The following is a 16,264-nucleotide window of genomic DNA, read 5'->3' as shown; positions in this document are numbered from 1 at the left end:
ATCAGTGCTACAGTAAAGGAGCCTTTCATCCACAACAGCCTGCGTCCACACAGGACATGATAGGACATGATAACACAGGGTGAAGTCTGTTTTTATGGTCTGTTATCAACACAATGTCAGAGTTCAACAAGAGAGTAAACCGTTTATATGATATGACCATTAAACTCAAAGCTCAGACCTTTTAAGGTGTACAAAACACGGATTTTAGTAACTCATTTAGTGACGTCTGTGTCTCCTGTGAGATCTCAATAGATCACAGGTCTTACGCTACCTTTCACCCACGTTGAGTCAACATTATGACTTGTGTAATGCGGTAATATGACAGTTTCACACCACACGTGCACTCAGCTGTAATGTCAACCTTTAAACGATACATGCTCTTTGACATGAACAAAACAAGCAACTGACCCCAAATGATGACACAAGAGGACAGATGATACAGCACAGGGTTTGATTCAATCATAGACACAATTCATCAACATTAATTGGATAACAAGCAGAGGTGGGCCCAGGTCTTTGTTTAACAAGTCACACATAAGACTGAAGTCCAAAGTCAAGATCGGCCCAAGATCAGTCTCGACGGCCTACATCAGCCTCTCAATACAAGTAGGCTAGCTACACATCAATACCATATATGCCATGAAAAGAAAGATGTCACTGAAAACATTTTAACACTAGCTTGTTTGTGCCAAAATTGAAGAAATTCCCTAAATCTGATCTTAAGATATGGTGTTCACGAGAATGAGACAGACACAAGGTCACAGTGATCTTGACCTTTGACTACCAAATTCCACTCAGTTCATTGTTGAGTCCAAGTGAACATTCATTCATTCATTCATCTTCTAACCGCTTCATCCTCTTGAGGGTCGCGGGGGGGCTGGAGCCTATCCCAGCTGACATCGGGCGAGAGGACCCTGGACAGGTCGCCAGACTATCGCAGGGCTGACACATAGAGACAAACAACCATTCACGCTCACATTCACACCTATGGACAATTTATCCAAGTGAACACCAGTGAAAAATATTGTGTTTACAAGAATGAGACCTTGACCTTTGACCTATGACGACCAAATTCTAATCACTTCATCATTAAGTCCAGGTGAATGTTTGTGCTTAATTTGTCATACATAGGTCTCAAATCTTTGCACTGAAGTCCAAAGTCAAGATCAGCAAGTCCTGAGTCAAGTCTCAAGTCAAGACCGCCAAGTGCCAAGTCCTAAACTTTGAGTTTCGAGTCCTAAACAAGTCATAATGCGCTCTTCAACAAATGTAATGCAATATTACGAAGAGAGTAAATTCATAATGTACAAAAAAAAATGCTTTTTAAAATTTTGACTTATTTGTTAAAAGCGTTGTGTGGTAGCGCTGCATCTACATCTGTCATTTTCAAACAAACATTAGCCCTCCATAGTTCTCTCCTGCAACTTGCCTGGAAGCTGTCGGACTAATTTAAACAAAACTGATTGGGGGACTTACATGTCGACTTGTTGGGAATAGATAGCATTAACATGAGTTAATTCAGAACATGAAGGAACAAAGAATTGATTCATGGCACGCTTTTTAAATCGAGTATTAATATATTTGGGGTTGGGGGAAGGTATCAAATATTTTCAAGTCAAAACGCTCAACTCCAAGAAAAGTCATGAGTCACTGGTGTTCAAATCCAAATCTAGTTGCAAGTCTTCTTTGATTTTTCTAAAGTCATCAAATTTGTGATTCAAACTTGAGTCCAAGTCAGTCAGTAGTGGTATTCATTCATTTTCCGTAACCACTTAGCCTGGTGAGGGTCACGGGGGGACTGGAGCCTATCCCAGCTGACACTGAATCACTAGACTATCACAGGGCTGACACATAGAGACAGACAACCATTCATGCTCCCAGTCACACCTACAGCAATTTAGAGAAACTGATTAACCTGATGTGCATGTCTTTGAACTGTGGGAGGAAGCTGGAGTACAAGAAGAAAACCCACGCTGACACAGGGAGGACATGCAAACGCCGCACAGAAGGGCTCCCCCACCCCAGTGTCTCTTGCTAACCACTACACCACCATGCCTTCGTGCATTATGATACTGTCAATGATATACTACAGGGATATTACAAACATAGTGGGCATTAAAGAAACAACAGACACAGTATGTTTAATGTTATTCACCATCTTCAGTACCATCTGGTGTCACCATCATCATTAGCACTGGTTGGATTTAAATACTGTAATAATATTTAAAACTGATAGAAATAGGGGAATGAAATTAGTTTTAAATGAATCGCAGAAAATGCAAAGAAAGCAACGGAGTAAATAACATTCATCACGAGAAAGATGTAGAACTTTTACACCAGTAAATGTCCTGATATGGTACTGTAAAAATGCTCCATTATAAGTTAATGTCCATCATTCAAAATCCTAGTTGAGGTGAAGCATTATCTGCAAAATGTACTTTTAATATCAAAAGTAAAAGTACTCATTGTGCACAAGAATGGCCCCAATAACTGGTTTGTTATTATATACTGATGATGTTGGATCAATACATAAGCTGCCAGGGGTGGAGCTAGTTACTTTCATGAATTTTGGTAGGGCTCCTTCCAGTGGGTCTCAAGATAAATATGAGGGGTCATGAGATGATGGAAGAGAACACAGAATTGTATTAATTTCTTTGGACTCCTAAATGTAACAAGAGACCCTTTTCTTAAAGGGGTTTTTGAAATGTAAATCTTTATCTGAAACTCAAACCATCATTCAACTGCAGTGAATTAAAAAGTGCAATATGTCCCCCATGGAAAGGAAATATTCAGGTAACTACCTCAAAACTGTTTTTGGTCAAGCTTAGAATGACGATAGAGGGTCATCGGTTGATCCAGCTTGCCCCAGTCCTCAGGCTATAAAAGCTGGACCACCAGTTTCTCTCTCTCTGCAGAAGACATCCACCCTCCATCACTTATATTTATCTTACACCATTCAACACCTCAACACATACCTCACACCTTCATGCACTGATTGCGTTCTTGATTTCCCTCTTCCATCGTTTGTTCTGGAGTTCAGTTTGAGTTAATTATCTTTGTTTCTCCCGTGTATCTCTGGCGTGGACTCGGCCCTTATCACGTTCCCTGAGCTACTTTGTGACAATACATGCAGATCAAAGGTATACAAAGGAGAAAAGTAAATATTACCAATGATATTCTGTTAAACCAAACAGGCAACTGATCAGCTTTGCAGTTTGTAGCTCTTGTTGTCATCGTAATTTGCCTCAAGCAATGAAACACTTAGAAGCGTGACAAACCTGTTTTTGAGGAAAAACCTATAGCCTACGCTATCAGCAGAGGAGTCCTTGGGCTTTGTTTTAAAAGTCTTTAAATATGCAAATACTGGACTGAGTTGGATTCAGATCATTATTTCAAATAATCTCAAATGCAAACAATGAGGTTATAACCCAACCGTGTATATTAATTACAGGAGGACCCATGCTAATATTAATATATGAAGTATATGAAGTGTATGATATACACTATGACAATCACGAGGTGGTTGCCCACCCCACAGCATGGTGCAGGGAGTAGTCTTGTACCTCAGAGATTTTGGTCCATATTGACATGATAGCATCACACAGTTGCTGCAAATTTGTCGGCTGCACATCCATGATGTGAATCTCCCGTTCCACCACATCCCAAAGGTGCTCTATTGGACTGAGATCTGGTGACTGTGGAGGCCATTGGAGTACAGTGAACTCATTGTCATGTTCAAGAAACCAGTTTGAGATGATTTGAGCTTTGTGACATGGTGCGTTATCCTGCTGGAAGTAGCCATCAGAAGATGGGTACACTGTGGTCATAAAGGGATGGACATGGTCAGCAACAATACTCAGGTAGGATGTGGTGTTTAAACCATGCTCAGTTGGTACTAAGGGGCCCAAAGTGTGCCAAGACAATCTCCCCCACACCATTACACCACCACTACCAGCCTGAACTGTTGATACAAGGCAGGATGGATCCATGCTTTCATGTTTACACCAAATTCTGACCCTATCATCTGAATGTGGCAGCAGAAATCCAGACTCATCAGACCAGGCAACGTTTTTCCAATCTTCTATTGTCCAGTTTTGGTGAGCCTGTGTGAACTGTAGCCTCAGTTTCCTGTTGTTAGCTGACAGGAGTGGCACCTGGTGTGGTCTTCTGCTGCTGTAGCCCATCTGCTTCAAGGTTGGACGAGGTGTTGTTGGTTCAGAGATGCTCTTCTACAGACCTTGGCTGTAACCAGTGGTTATTTGAGTTCCTGTTGCCTTTCTATCATCTTGAACCAGTCTGGCCATTCTCCTTTGACCTCTGGCATCAACAAGGCATTTTCACCCAGAGAACTGCTGCTCACTGGATATTGTCTCTTTATCGGACCATCCTCTGTAAACCCTAGAGATGGCTGTGTGTCCATGCCACGTTCAAAGTCACTTAAATCACCTTTCTTCCCCATTCTGATGCTCAGTTTGATCTTCAGCAGGTCGTCCGTGTCTACATGCCTAAATGCACTGAGTTGCTGCCAAGTGATTGGCCAATTAGCTATTTGCGTTAACAAGCAGTTGAACAGGTGTACCTAATGAAGTGGCCGGTGAGTGTATATAGATCGTTTTACTGTACGGAGCAAATTAAAACAAAGCACCAGCGAAGACCTATCACTGAAAGAAAAGCCTCATTGTTTGCACAAAAGCCACCTCTCTTATTTTTCCTATTTTTTATTGTTTTATGTCGTGATTAGAGTGATAACACACGTTATAAAAGCCCAATGATGGCAGCCGGAATCGCCAGCTGATTTGGCCCGATTCTGGGGCGTCATTCTGAGTCTCAGTCGTCAGGCACCTGGATACGGCCGGCTAATTTCATTCAGGATGCCGACTTTGGGCCGATGCTGGGCCAGGTCATTTTTGATAACGGCCTAGTGATGGCAGTGTGTGCCGCCAGAATCGTGCCAGCTGATTTGGCCCAATTCTGGGGCTTCATTCATACTGAGTCTCAGCCGAGTTGGGCAACTGGAGACGGCCCGGCTAATTTCATCCAAGTTCAGGCCAGTTCTAGGCCATATCCTTTTGGCAACCTGGGAGCTATTGAGCACAGACACAAATACAGGTGTGCTTTGAGATTTTGACTTGGCCTGAGCACAAAAAGTTTGAAAACCACCGCCCTTTGACATCACAGATTTGAGTTTTGGCACTCTAGTTTTTGGATTTGGGAGACGTACATTTTTACTAATATTTTTAGACAGTCATATGAGCAAAATGTATGAATGATGAAAATGAGTGAAGTACCCCTTTAACATTATTGGTGTCGATCATCTCGTGTACTTCTTACCACGAGAGCGATCTTAAATGTAGTTATGTAATTGCGGACACTTTCTTTGACTTGGGTGAGGTGAAACATAGAGTAAATGACAGGAAAATAGACATCTGCACTCCCGGGCACGCCCCTGGCTGTTGTTGACAGACTTTAACCGATGTGAAGCACCGTTCAGCGGACACAAGCAGGAGGAAGAAAGAGCCACGAGTGAGACATCAACAAGTCAAATGTGCATTTCAACTCTCTGCAGGTGACAAGAGTCAGCGCTTTCGTTAACCCCCGAGGGTTGTCCTCTGATAGAGTAGAGTACGGCGGAGATAAAGACACGTGAGGAGGGGACAGGGAGGAGGAAGAGGAGGAGGGGACAGGGGAGGAGAAGGAAGGGCTAAGCAAGCGCGTGTGTGATCATTGCTTCTGTCAAAAATAGACCGGAGGACAGAGAGGGGTCGGTGGTGTAACAGTGGCACAGCCTCCCTGCTGTTTTATTTTATTTAATATTTTATCCCACTTTTATCCTCTAACCTCCACGAGTGTTTTTCATCACACAGTTTAATCTTAGACTTACAGTTTATAATGAACCTCAGTCTGAGCCAGTGAGCTCTGAATCCTGAGGCTGCTCTTCGGTTATTTGATTTTTATTTTTTTTTTTTTAATCTCACAGAGGATAATATAATTTGTTTAGCCGGAGACATTTACTGACAGGACCCAAACATGGAGGCGAAGGACGAGATGGAAATGCTGGACGCCGGCAAACAGGAACAAAACGGAGGTATAAGGTAAACTCTCTTTAAATTCTCTTATTTTAACCAAGTTCAGTAGATTTAAAAAAAATATCACACAGCCTAAACACTGACAGGTGAAAAAAAAAGCAATTAGACTTTATATTCATGCATCATTTTTATATCCTCCAGTGATAGCAAGACGGATGGAAAGGAGAAAGAAAAAGAGGCAAAGGAGCCCATGGTTGGCCCCATTGATGTGGTAAGCTCAGTCACCATCACGCTCTCATCTCTCTCTTGAATTAGGGGTTTGAAGCAGTTTATGTAGTTTAATTTTTTCTCATTCTTTCAACTGTTTTCACTTAAAACAAAAATGGTACCCGAAAGTGGTTCTTTGGCTGGTTGTAACAAGGAACCTGTTGTGGTGTTATTTGGTACCCATTCTTTAAAGGTGCTATAGGCTACAACACCTTCGTCAATTCATGCTGATGTTTAGTATTATAGCTGTTTCAAAATGTTATGATATCATGGAGTCGTCAATATGTTTTTTAAATGACACTTTTACTTATAATATGAACGATTATTAATCATTTCTTGTGAGATAACCTATTGGTGTAAAGGTTAAGAATCCTGCACTAAATGCTTACTGAGGAATTCAATATAAACCTGGTTGAGAGCCACTCCTTTAATGTGTCATCCTGTGGAAGTGCACTGTTTGTAGGCTCTTTGAAAGTCGTGTTTCTATTTTTTCTCCAGTAAACTCACCTAAACTAAGCTGAGGAGCCAGCGAGGAACCTCTAAAGAACAATTTAGAGGCTTAAAATATTCTTTCTCTGCTGGTTCTTCAGCTTAGTTTACTGGGGGAGGAACCAGTAGAGAGCCTCTAAAGAAACATGCGAGGCCTTAACAAAAGGTTTCTTAGTTTAGTTTAGTTTAGTTTACGAGGGAAAGAACTAGTAGAGAACATCTAAAGAACCTTACAGGGGCTTAAAATGTTCTCTACTGGTTCTTCAGATTAATTTAATTTAGTGGGGAAAGAACTAGTAGAGAACCTCTAAAGAACCATGCAGGGTCTTAATAAAGGTTCTCTATTGGTTCCTTAGTTTAGTTTAGTTTAGCTTAGTTTAGTTTAGTTTAATTTAGTGGGGAAAGAACCAATAAAGAGCATCTTAAGAACCATACAGGGTCTTAATAAAGGTTCTCTATTGGTTCCTTAGTTTAGTTTAGTTTAGTTTAGTTTATGAGGGAAAGAACCAGTAGAGAACATCTAAAGAACCTTACAGGGGCTTAAAATGTTCTCTACTGGTTCTTCAGATTAATTTAATTTAGTGGGGAAAGAACTAGTAGAGAACCTCTAAAGAACCATGTAGGGTCTTAATAAAGGTTCTCTATTGGTTCCTTAGTTTAGTTTAGTTTAGCTTAGTTTAGTTTAGTTTAATTTAGTGGGGAAAGAACCAATAAAGAGCATCTTAAGAACCATACAGGGTCTTAATAAAGGTTCTCTATTGGTTCCTTAGTTTAGTTTAGTTTAGTTTATGAGGGAAAGAACTAGTAGAGAACATCTAAAGAACCTTACAGGGGCTTAAAATGTTCTCTACTGGTTCTTCAGATTAATTTAATTTAGTGGGGAAAGAACCAGTAGAGAACCTCTAAAGAACCATGCAGGGTCTTAATAAAGGTTCTCTATTGGTTCCTTAGTTTAGTTTAGTTTAGTTTAGTTTAATTTAGTGGGGAAAGAACCAATAAAGAACATCTTAAGAACCATACAGGGTCTTAATAAAGGTTCTCTATTGGTTCCTTAGTTTAGTTTAGTTTAGTTTAGTTTAGTTTAGTTTAGTTTAGTTTACGAGGGAAAGAACTAGTAGAGAACATCTAAAGAACCTTACAGGGTCTTAATAAAGGTTCTCTATTGGTTCTTTAGTTTAGTTTAGTTTAGTTTACGAGGGAAAGAACTAGTAGAGAACATCTAAAGAACCTTACAGGGGCTTAATAAAGGTTCTCTATTGGTTCTTTAGTTTAGTTTAGTTTAGTTTAGTTTAGCTTACGAGGGAAAGAACTAGTAGAGAACATCTAAAGAACCTTACAGGGGCTTAAAATGTTCTCTACTGGTTCTTCAGATTAATTTAATTTAGTGGGGAAAGAACCAGTAGAGAACCTCTAAAGAACCATGCAGGGTCTTAATAAAAGGTTCTCTATTGGTTCCTTAGTTTATCTTACTTTAGTTTAGTGACATTTAGTTTAGTTTACTGAGGGAAAAAACAGTAGCGATCCTCTGAAGAACCTTAGGGGTTTTAAAATGTTCTTTACTGGTACTCAAGCTAAATGTAGTTTATTGGGGAAATAACCAACGGAGAACCTCTAACGAACCATACAGTGGCTTAATTAGGTTCTCTATTGGTTCCTTAGTTTAGTGTAGTTTAGCTTAGTTTAGCTTAGTTTTGTGTAGCTTAGATTAATTTAGCTTAGTTTACTGGGGAAAGAACCAGTAGATCCTCTAAAGAGCCATATTGGGGCTTAAAATATTCTCTGCTGGTTCTTCAGCTTAGTTTTGTATAGTTTACTGGGGAAAGAAGTAATAGAGAACCTCTAAAGAAACATACAGGGCCTTTAAAAAGATTCTTTATTGGTTCTTTATTTTATTTTAGTTTTGTTAGTTTTGTGTATTGCGGAAAAGAACCAATAGAGATCCTCTAAAGAACCATACAGGGCCTAAATAAAAGGTTCCTCAAGGTTTAAAGTTCAAGGTTCAGTTTATTTTATTTTATGTTTACTCAAACATGTTAAAAACATGAGGGAATGAAATTCGTTACCCAGGTCCAGCAGAATAAATAGCTCAGTTTAGTTTAGTTTGCTGGGGGAAATAACCAACAGAGAACCTATAAAGAACCATATTCAGACTTAAAAAAAAGTTCTCTATTAGTTCCGTAGTTTAGTTTAGTAAGAACCAATAGAGAACCTCTAAAGAACCATACAGGGGCTTAATGCTCTCTACTGGTTCTTCAGCTTAGTTTAGTTTACTGGGAAAAGAACCAATAGAGAACTTTTAAAGAACCATACAAGACCCACACACTCACCCAGTGACCAACAACAGTGCTCGCAAGTGTATTAGGTGTAAAGTGTCAGTCATGGATGTTGCGCTGCGTGTGTCACATATGAAGACGGGAGCAGCTTTAAATTATTTAACATAGTATTCTGTAAAGCTGTGCATGCTCAGTGGCTACAGCCTTTGGTGGTTTAATCTTACAGTCATAACAGCAAGTTGCGTGTGTGTCAAGGTTTGTGTGAGTGTATGAAGTAAGAGGAGGAGGCTGGGAGAGAGGATGGGAGTGTGGAACATCCTGCTGTTGTTTGACCCCACCTGTCCCCCGCTGTGAGAATATAATAGCTGCTTAGAGTTAAAAGTCTTTCCCTCGCTCTGATTGTGTAATTCAAAATTCTTAACCTCCAGCAAATAATCAGGTGCATCCACAACATACAGATACTGATATCTGCTGTTCTGTCTTTGGTCTGTCCGCACTGTCTCTTTTACCTGAGTGTAGTTCAGGTTTGCAAGCGGAGTGGACATTGCGTTGATCTTGGCTGGGACACTGCTGGCCATGGTGCACGGTGTGGTGCTTCCTCTCATGTGTGTCGTGTTTGGGGACATGACGGACAGCTTTGTACAGGACGCGATGAGCCACATGAACACCAGCCACCTCAGTGAGTTTTCAGTTACAGACATCGGCACACATAAGTAACTGAAATAAATAATTAATATGCAGTAACACCTATATCACTGTCTTTTTTTACCGTGTGTCATCAGATATCACCATCCCACCAAGAAACAGCACCTTACAGGAGGATATGACGAGGTAAGACTTTACATGATCCGCATCAACAGAGCAAGCTGTCGTTATCGAGTGAAAATATCTCCAAAATACTGAATGTAACGTTGATGATTGTTTGTTTTTTTTTAGTTTGTTGAGAGTTTCATAAATGCAGGAAGATCAGGGAGCTTGCAGGGATTAGATATAAAATAGCATAAATTGCAATTTCTTGTTACTTGCATCCTTATTAGACACATTCGAGAACTTTTGAAGTCCTTTGTGTCACAACACTTCTCTCCTTCTCCTTCCAGGTTTGCCATCTACTACTCCATCCTGGGTTTTGTGGTACTGATTGCAGCCTACGGGCAGGTGGCCTTCTGGAGCCTGTCGGCCGGGCGGCAGGCCTCACACATCCGCAAGTTGTTCTTCCACCGCATCATGCAGCAGGACATCGGCTGGTTTGATGTCACTGAAACGGGAGAGCTCAACACACGTCTCACAGAGTGGGTAACAGACAAGCCACACACTCTATTTTATGTGCAGGTGTAAAGTAGAGCTGCGACCAATTATTGATTCAAAATTTGCTGATCATTTTTTGGGTGGCTGTGGCTCAGAGGAATCGAGATTGGCAGTCCGATCCCAGGCTCCTCCAGTCCGCATGTCGAAGTGTCCTTGGGCAAGCCCCAAATTGCTCCTGATAGCAGTTCTATCAGTGTGTGAGAGCGTGTGAATGGTTACTGAGTAGCACGTAGCACCTTGTATGGCAGCTTTGGCCACCAGTGGTTGAATGAGTGAATGTGACTCATAGTGTAAAAGCACCTTGAGTAGTCGGAAGAGAAAGGTGCTGTACAAGTGCAGTCCATTTACTATTTTCTCAAATAACTGATTCCCCATTTGGGTCATTGTAACTGAAAAATACCCCTAACAGATAGATAGATACATGTTGCAGTACTCTGAAGATCATTGGTGTTTTTATTTGTGTGTGCAGTGATATCTACAAGATCCAAGAGGGTATTGGCGACAAGGCTGGGAAGCTTGTCTATGCTATCGCCAGCTTATTGTCATCCTTCATCATCGGCTTCATCAAAGGCTGGAAACTCACTCTGGTCATCCTGGCTGTGAGCCCTTTGCTGGGCATTTCAGCTGCACTTTTCTCAAAGGTGAGTCTCTCCATCTTCTTCCTCTCTTTTACAGGTGCAATGTGTAGGAAAGAAATGGGGGTCAGCATTTCACTGCTTTGCCTCTGGGTCCATGAAATCTAAATTTAGTCATCAGTCATATTAAAAAAAAAGCTAACTACTAACAGCAGGGCAAGAATACGCACAATTTTTGAATAAGCTGCTGAAACTCTGAGAGCCGGTCGAAATATTCATGTGTGACATCAGCCTGTAGCTTAAGTTACAACCTGCTGAGCTCAGTTTTAGCAAGACCACAGTAGCAAGATAACAGCTCTACCAAAATCATATACTGCCGCCATTTGGAATGTTTCCAGTATTGTTTGTGTTGTCATTACTTACACCGAAGATTCATTTAGCTATATAGCCAACGTTGGATTTTACTTACCAGTCTAAAGCCCCCTTTTCACCGCACAACAAACCCGTCAACACCTGCTAACATCTGGCTTTTTGAATGTAATGGCAAAGGCTACAACCACTATTCACACATGGATTTATCGGCTCCGGCTCATATCGGCATTGATGGAAATACGATGAACACGCAGATTTTTTTACTGGCGAGATTCAATGATGCGTCACCACAAAATACTGTCCATCTCCGCCCAAGCAGCGCTCAAACATTGGTCCAAATTACTCTGCACTGAGTTTGAAACGGAGACTGAGTAAGTAAGAGATAAAGAAGTAACCACCATGAAGTTTTCGCAGGCCTCTATGCTGCGTGGATGTCGAGCGTGACACCAAAAAACCCCCACAAACACAGAAAGGCAGACTCATCTGCTGCAGTGCTATGTACACAGCTCCGGTCTACTGGGAATGGAGTCCATTGCCTGTTTTTAGCAGGTTTACCCGTGTTTAAAGAACACGTGTACACGCACTAATTGGGGTATAAAAGAAAAGTTCAGCATACAAACCTCTTCAGCAGGTGGTTGGCTAAAGTTAAACTTGTCTGTGCTCAAAGCCAGACTCCAAAAGAAAGGTTTTTAGTCAAAATACATGTGTTTGGGAAGAATTGATCATACGACTGGATAAATGGAAAGTGGAACTATTTTTGCTCCATGTGTCACTGAGCAACTTTCATAGGAATCAACGGGGTCCCGGCTCCAACGTTGTATCCAGTTCTCTTCATACACCAGCTCTTTGTCCACCTTTCCACCTTTCTCTTACCCCCTCACAGGTATTCTTAGTAACATTATGTTTTTTGGTCAAAACAGGTGCTGGCGACTTTCACTTCTAAAGAGCAGACTGCATATGCCAAAGCTGGTGCTGTGGCAGAGGAGGTGCTCTCTGCTATCAGGACAGTGTTTGCCTTCAATGGTCAGGAAAAAGAAATCGCCAGGTGCAGTATGTTTATGTACTGTATGTAAAGGTATAGGTGGTCCACTGCTGATTTTCAGCTTACTGTCAGATGGATATAATGACACTGATTCTCTCAAAATAAATATTGAGTGTTTGAGTTATTTTTCATTTGCAGATCTGTGATTATAATAATAATAATAAAACTATTTGTATAGCATGTTTTATACAAAAATATGGAATACAGTGGGTTTTACAAAAGACAGATGCTGAAACCAGGGACATTAAAAACCAAATAGGGATGCACAATACTGGAATTTTTGCCGATTTGCAGGTCAACAGTGTGTACATGTAGAAGTGTTTTACATCATTTGAAAGCAAGAAACCTGAAGAGAATGATGAAAGTATACGATAGCCATTCCAATGCTCCATTATGTCTCATAAGTTGTTCCAGCAACTTTGGGGTTGATACCATTTGTTACACAGATTTGGTGCTAAAATTGTCAATTCTGTGGGTCTTCTTGATTCATATGATACCAGTTTCATCACTGTAGCGTTAAAACTCAGCCCTCTACAGCCTCTTTAAAACAGGAATGTCAGCTGGGATTGCCAGCGGCCCTGTGGGCTTTATAGGGTTAATGCCAAACAAGCTGCATAGTAAATAAATGACAAGTAAAGCTGGCTGAGCTACAGTATATCAGTAGTTTCTAGGTATGGCTAGTCACCTTGTAGCTGAAGATCAGTGTTGGAATATCCAAATTCAAAGTGTTGCCCTTAAATTACAACAAGATTTTGACATTAATCATTAATCCATTAATCTGATGGATGGTTACGAGACCAAATTTTGCTAATTTCTACTCAACAAAGCAAAACATCTGTGAATAAATCTGTTTTTAAGGTGATTAAAGTCCAGGAAATATCCCCCGCAAAGCTGTAACTGGATAAAACCCATCAAAAAAGCCCATAGAATTAGATTACTCTTTTCTACTGATGTGACATTTGTTGATGCCAAAAGGCCGTGTTGTCACCACAATCTAATTTCTATTTAACTTTGTTTCCACTGAGCTAACACTCATGCTTGTATGCGTGTTACACCACAGATATAATAAGAACTTGGAGGATGCAAAGAACGTGGGAATAAAGAAGGCGCTATCTGCTAACTTGGCCATGGGCTTCACCTTCATGGTGATCTACCTGTCTTATGCATTGGCCTTCTGGTACGGAAGTACACTCATCCTGAGTAAGGAGTACACAATTGGAACTGTACTCACTGTGAGTAGACACTTCATGACAGAATTTGTAATGATTTGTTTCCCTTTAACCATAAAGAGACACTAAAAAAGAAGGTTGCTACAGCTTACTGTGATTTGTGTCTTCAGGTGTTCTTCGTCGTGCTTATTGGAGTGTTCACTTTGGGACAAACTGCTCCTAACTTCCAGACCTTTGACAGCGCCAGGGGAGCTGCACATAAAGTGTACAGCATTATTGAACGCGTAAGGAATGCAACATTTTCCCCTAATACACACACGTCAAAAGATTTGATTTAGACCTTTTTGCTGCTGGACAGTTGTCGGGCTGCATTACTGAGCACGCACCGCTGCACTCTGGCGCTCTGGGAAGCTGCTTTGATGCAGCCGACAACTTGGAGTGAGAGATGCTGGATTTTACTCTAATTGGAGCACCTGCTGTCAGGTCATTTGGTTTATACTGCACAGCTGTGGCTCTCCCCTTCCTGAACTTACTGCAAGTGTACCGTGAGGTTAAACAAGATTTTAGTTTTTCAAATATCGTACTGCTGTCACACACGTACATCAGCTTCTCATCATGCATGTCTGTGACTACCATCAGTGTATTTAAACTAGTCCATATACTTATAGGAACATGCAGCATAACCAGTTCGTTTAAGGGAACCACTTCCAGGGGAATGTTAGACATTCTCATCTCTTGCTATTCTGGGACGGGCCTGTGTTTAGTTTACAGTGCGCCTGTTAGTTTTTCACATTGACAACACACTTAAGTTAGTTTAGAGGCACAGCTACAGGATGTTGTATTCTGCAAACAAGTGGGTGAATATAACATCTGTTTGCGCATTAACAAAAATAAGTAGTTAGTACACAGCCTCAAGCAAAACTGAAGAAGTGTGAAATCTTCCCTGAGGGCATTTTCGTTGTCCCATGCTCCAAGCTCAAAACTGAAAGAGGTTGCACAGGGTTCACGCTGATCCTTAAAAAGTCTCGACGATCTAGTGTGTAGGATTTTGTGGCTCCAGTGGTGAGTTTGCAGAACTGGAACTTCTCCCATGTGCCAAGTGTTTAGAAGAGCCACAGTGGCCGACGTGAAGCCCGTGTTTGATTTGTCTAAAATCAGTCCTTGGATAGTTTTAAAATTGTTTGAGACATGGGAAGTAGGATTTTATGATTGTTTTTTTTTAATCAATGACATCTATATTTTTGAAATAATTTACGGGAACCAACAACTATTATTTTGTTTCCAACCTGGATGCTCAGAGCAGAGGATCCACTGTCTGTTAGCAAGCTGTCACTCTACCCTGGAGGACATGGGGGAGTGCACAGTCAACAAAAACTGGCTATTTAACCAACATTTCACAGCATGGCTGAAACTGGTACAAGGCGATGCATATGAGGCTCATGTATTTCATGCAAAAAACTTGACATGATGGGAATCCCACATGCTGATTGAGAAACACAAAATTTGCAAGGACAGCTGCCAAGAAATGCCAGGTATTTCCCAGTATTGTTCTGCCCTCGGCTCTGCCTTTTTTCTTCTTCTTTTTTTTTTTTTCAGCATTTAAAATAGTAGTACAACAAAGAATTTGCCTAAGTCATTGCACTTCATTTACCAATATCTTCTTAAGTTTTCCTTAAATTTGTTTCTGAGAAAACTTCCCGTCAGATTCATGATATTTCTTTAAACGGCAGAATTACTCACACCTGTGTTCTTATGATGAATCCTGTTGTCCTCGCACATTTACAATGCATGTCTATTAGTCCTAATTAGCATAGATAAACACCCTGCAAATCCCCTAAAAAAAAAGTCATGAGACTGCAGGGCCACGTGCACACACAGAAACTGAAGAAGACGAGGTGGAGCACCACATTCCAAACGTAAGAAAATAAAACTTCTGTGTTGAAGTGAATGCCAAATAAGCTGTCATATTTAGTAGCATCAGAAGAGGATTTAAAATAACCTGACACAAATAAAGATGCAGAGGGTTGGCCTCCACCAGCTCAGTAGAGCGGGCACCTCATGTGCAAAGGCCACGTCCTCGCCACAGCAGCTGTGGCTTCAATTGCAACTCCAGTCCTTTGCTACATGTCATCCCCCCCGCCTCTCTCCTCATTTCTTACTAGAGCTATCCTATCTAATAAAGGCAAAAATGCCAAAAACAAATCTTAATAAAAAGATGCATGGGGTGCTAAAAATATCCTACCTAAAAGCAAATCCAAAATTAGTGAATGTCAAAATCTCCATGAAACTGTCTAAGTGTGTTTTAAGAAGAATTTTTTCTTAAGAACATTTGAATGAGACCATATGATATCAGTTTTCGTTTTCTATTTAGGTTGTTGTAAAATTGGTCTTAAATTTCACCCCAAGTCACATTAAAAAGTTTCAAAAAGCCTTGAATCTAACTTGCTTTAAACTGTAGGAACCCTGTGTGCATTTGAGGTCATGGCTCCTAAACTTGGTAACACTGTGTAAATTACTATTAGACCGTGTCTTTTCTATGTCTTGGTGATGTTTGATCTAGAAAGGTGCTTTACTGTCTAGTCTGAAACACAGAAGGGTGAGGCCTCAAATAGGGACGTGAAACAGTACACCAAGAGAAGCAGTGAAAGCACAAAAGAGCTGTAGAAAAAACATTAGCCTTTTTAGAGTAAATACGCTCACCCTCACACTGAGAGCTAACAGCCTTCCTCCCATTGTTTGTCTGAGG

General features: G+C 40.8%; 1 protein-coding gene across 1 annotated transcript in view; it reads left to right on the top strand.

Moving 5' to 3' along the window:
• Positions 1-5,726: 5,726 nt before the first annotated feature.
• Positions 5,727-16,264, top strand: part of abcb4 (ATP-binding cassette, sub-family B (MDR/TAP), member 4) — a 30,967-nt gene continuing 20,429 nt past the window's right edge. The window contains exons 1-9 of the mRNA XM_049583846.1: positions 5,727-6,092; positions 6,228-6,297; positions 9,575-9,734; positions 9,838-9,886; positions 10,153-10,344; positions 10,830-11,001; positions 12,228-12,352; positions 13,410-13,581; positions 13,689-13,802. Coding sequence (XP_049439803.1) covers positions 6,028-6,092; positions 6,228-6,297; positions 9,575-9,734; positions 9,838-9,886; positions 10,153-10,344; positions 10,830-11,001; positions 12,228-12,352; positions 13,410-13,581; positions 13,689-13,802 — 1,119 coding nt within the window. The 5' untranslated portion in view covers positions 5,727-6,027. The remainder of the gene's footprint in view (positions 6,093-6,227; positions 6,298-9,574; positions 9,735-9,837; positions 9,887-10,152; positions 10,345-10,829; positions 11,002-12,227; positions 12,353-13,409; positions 13,582-13,688; positions 13,803-16,264) is intronic.

The sequence above is a fragment of the Epinephelus fuscoguttatus genome, linkage group LG8, assembly GCF_011397635.1.
Source record: "Epinephelus fuscoguttatus linkage group LG8, E.fuscoguttatus.final_Chr_v1".
Lineage (NCBI taxonomy): Eukaryota > Metazoa > Chordata > Actinopteri > Perciformes > Serranidae > Epinephelus > Epinephelus fuscoguttatus.
The sequence above is the reverse complement of the archived record's forward strand: the minus strand, read 5'-3'. Positions and strand labels throughout refer to the sequence as shown.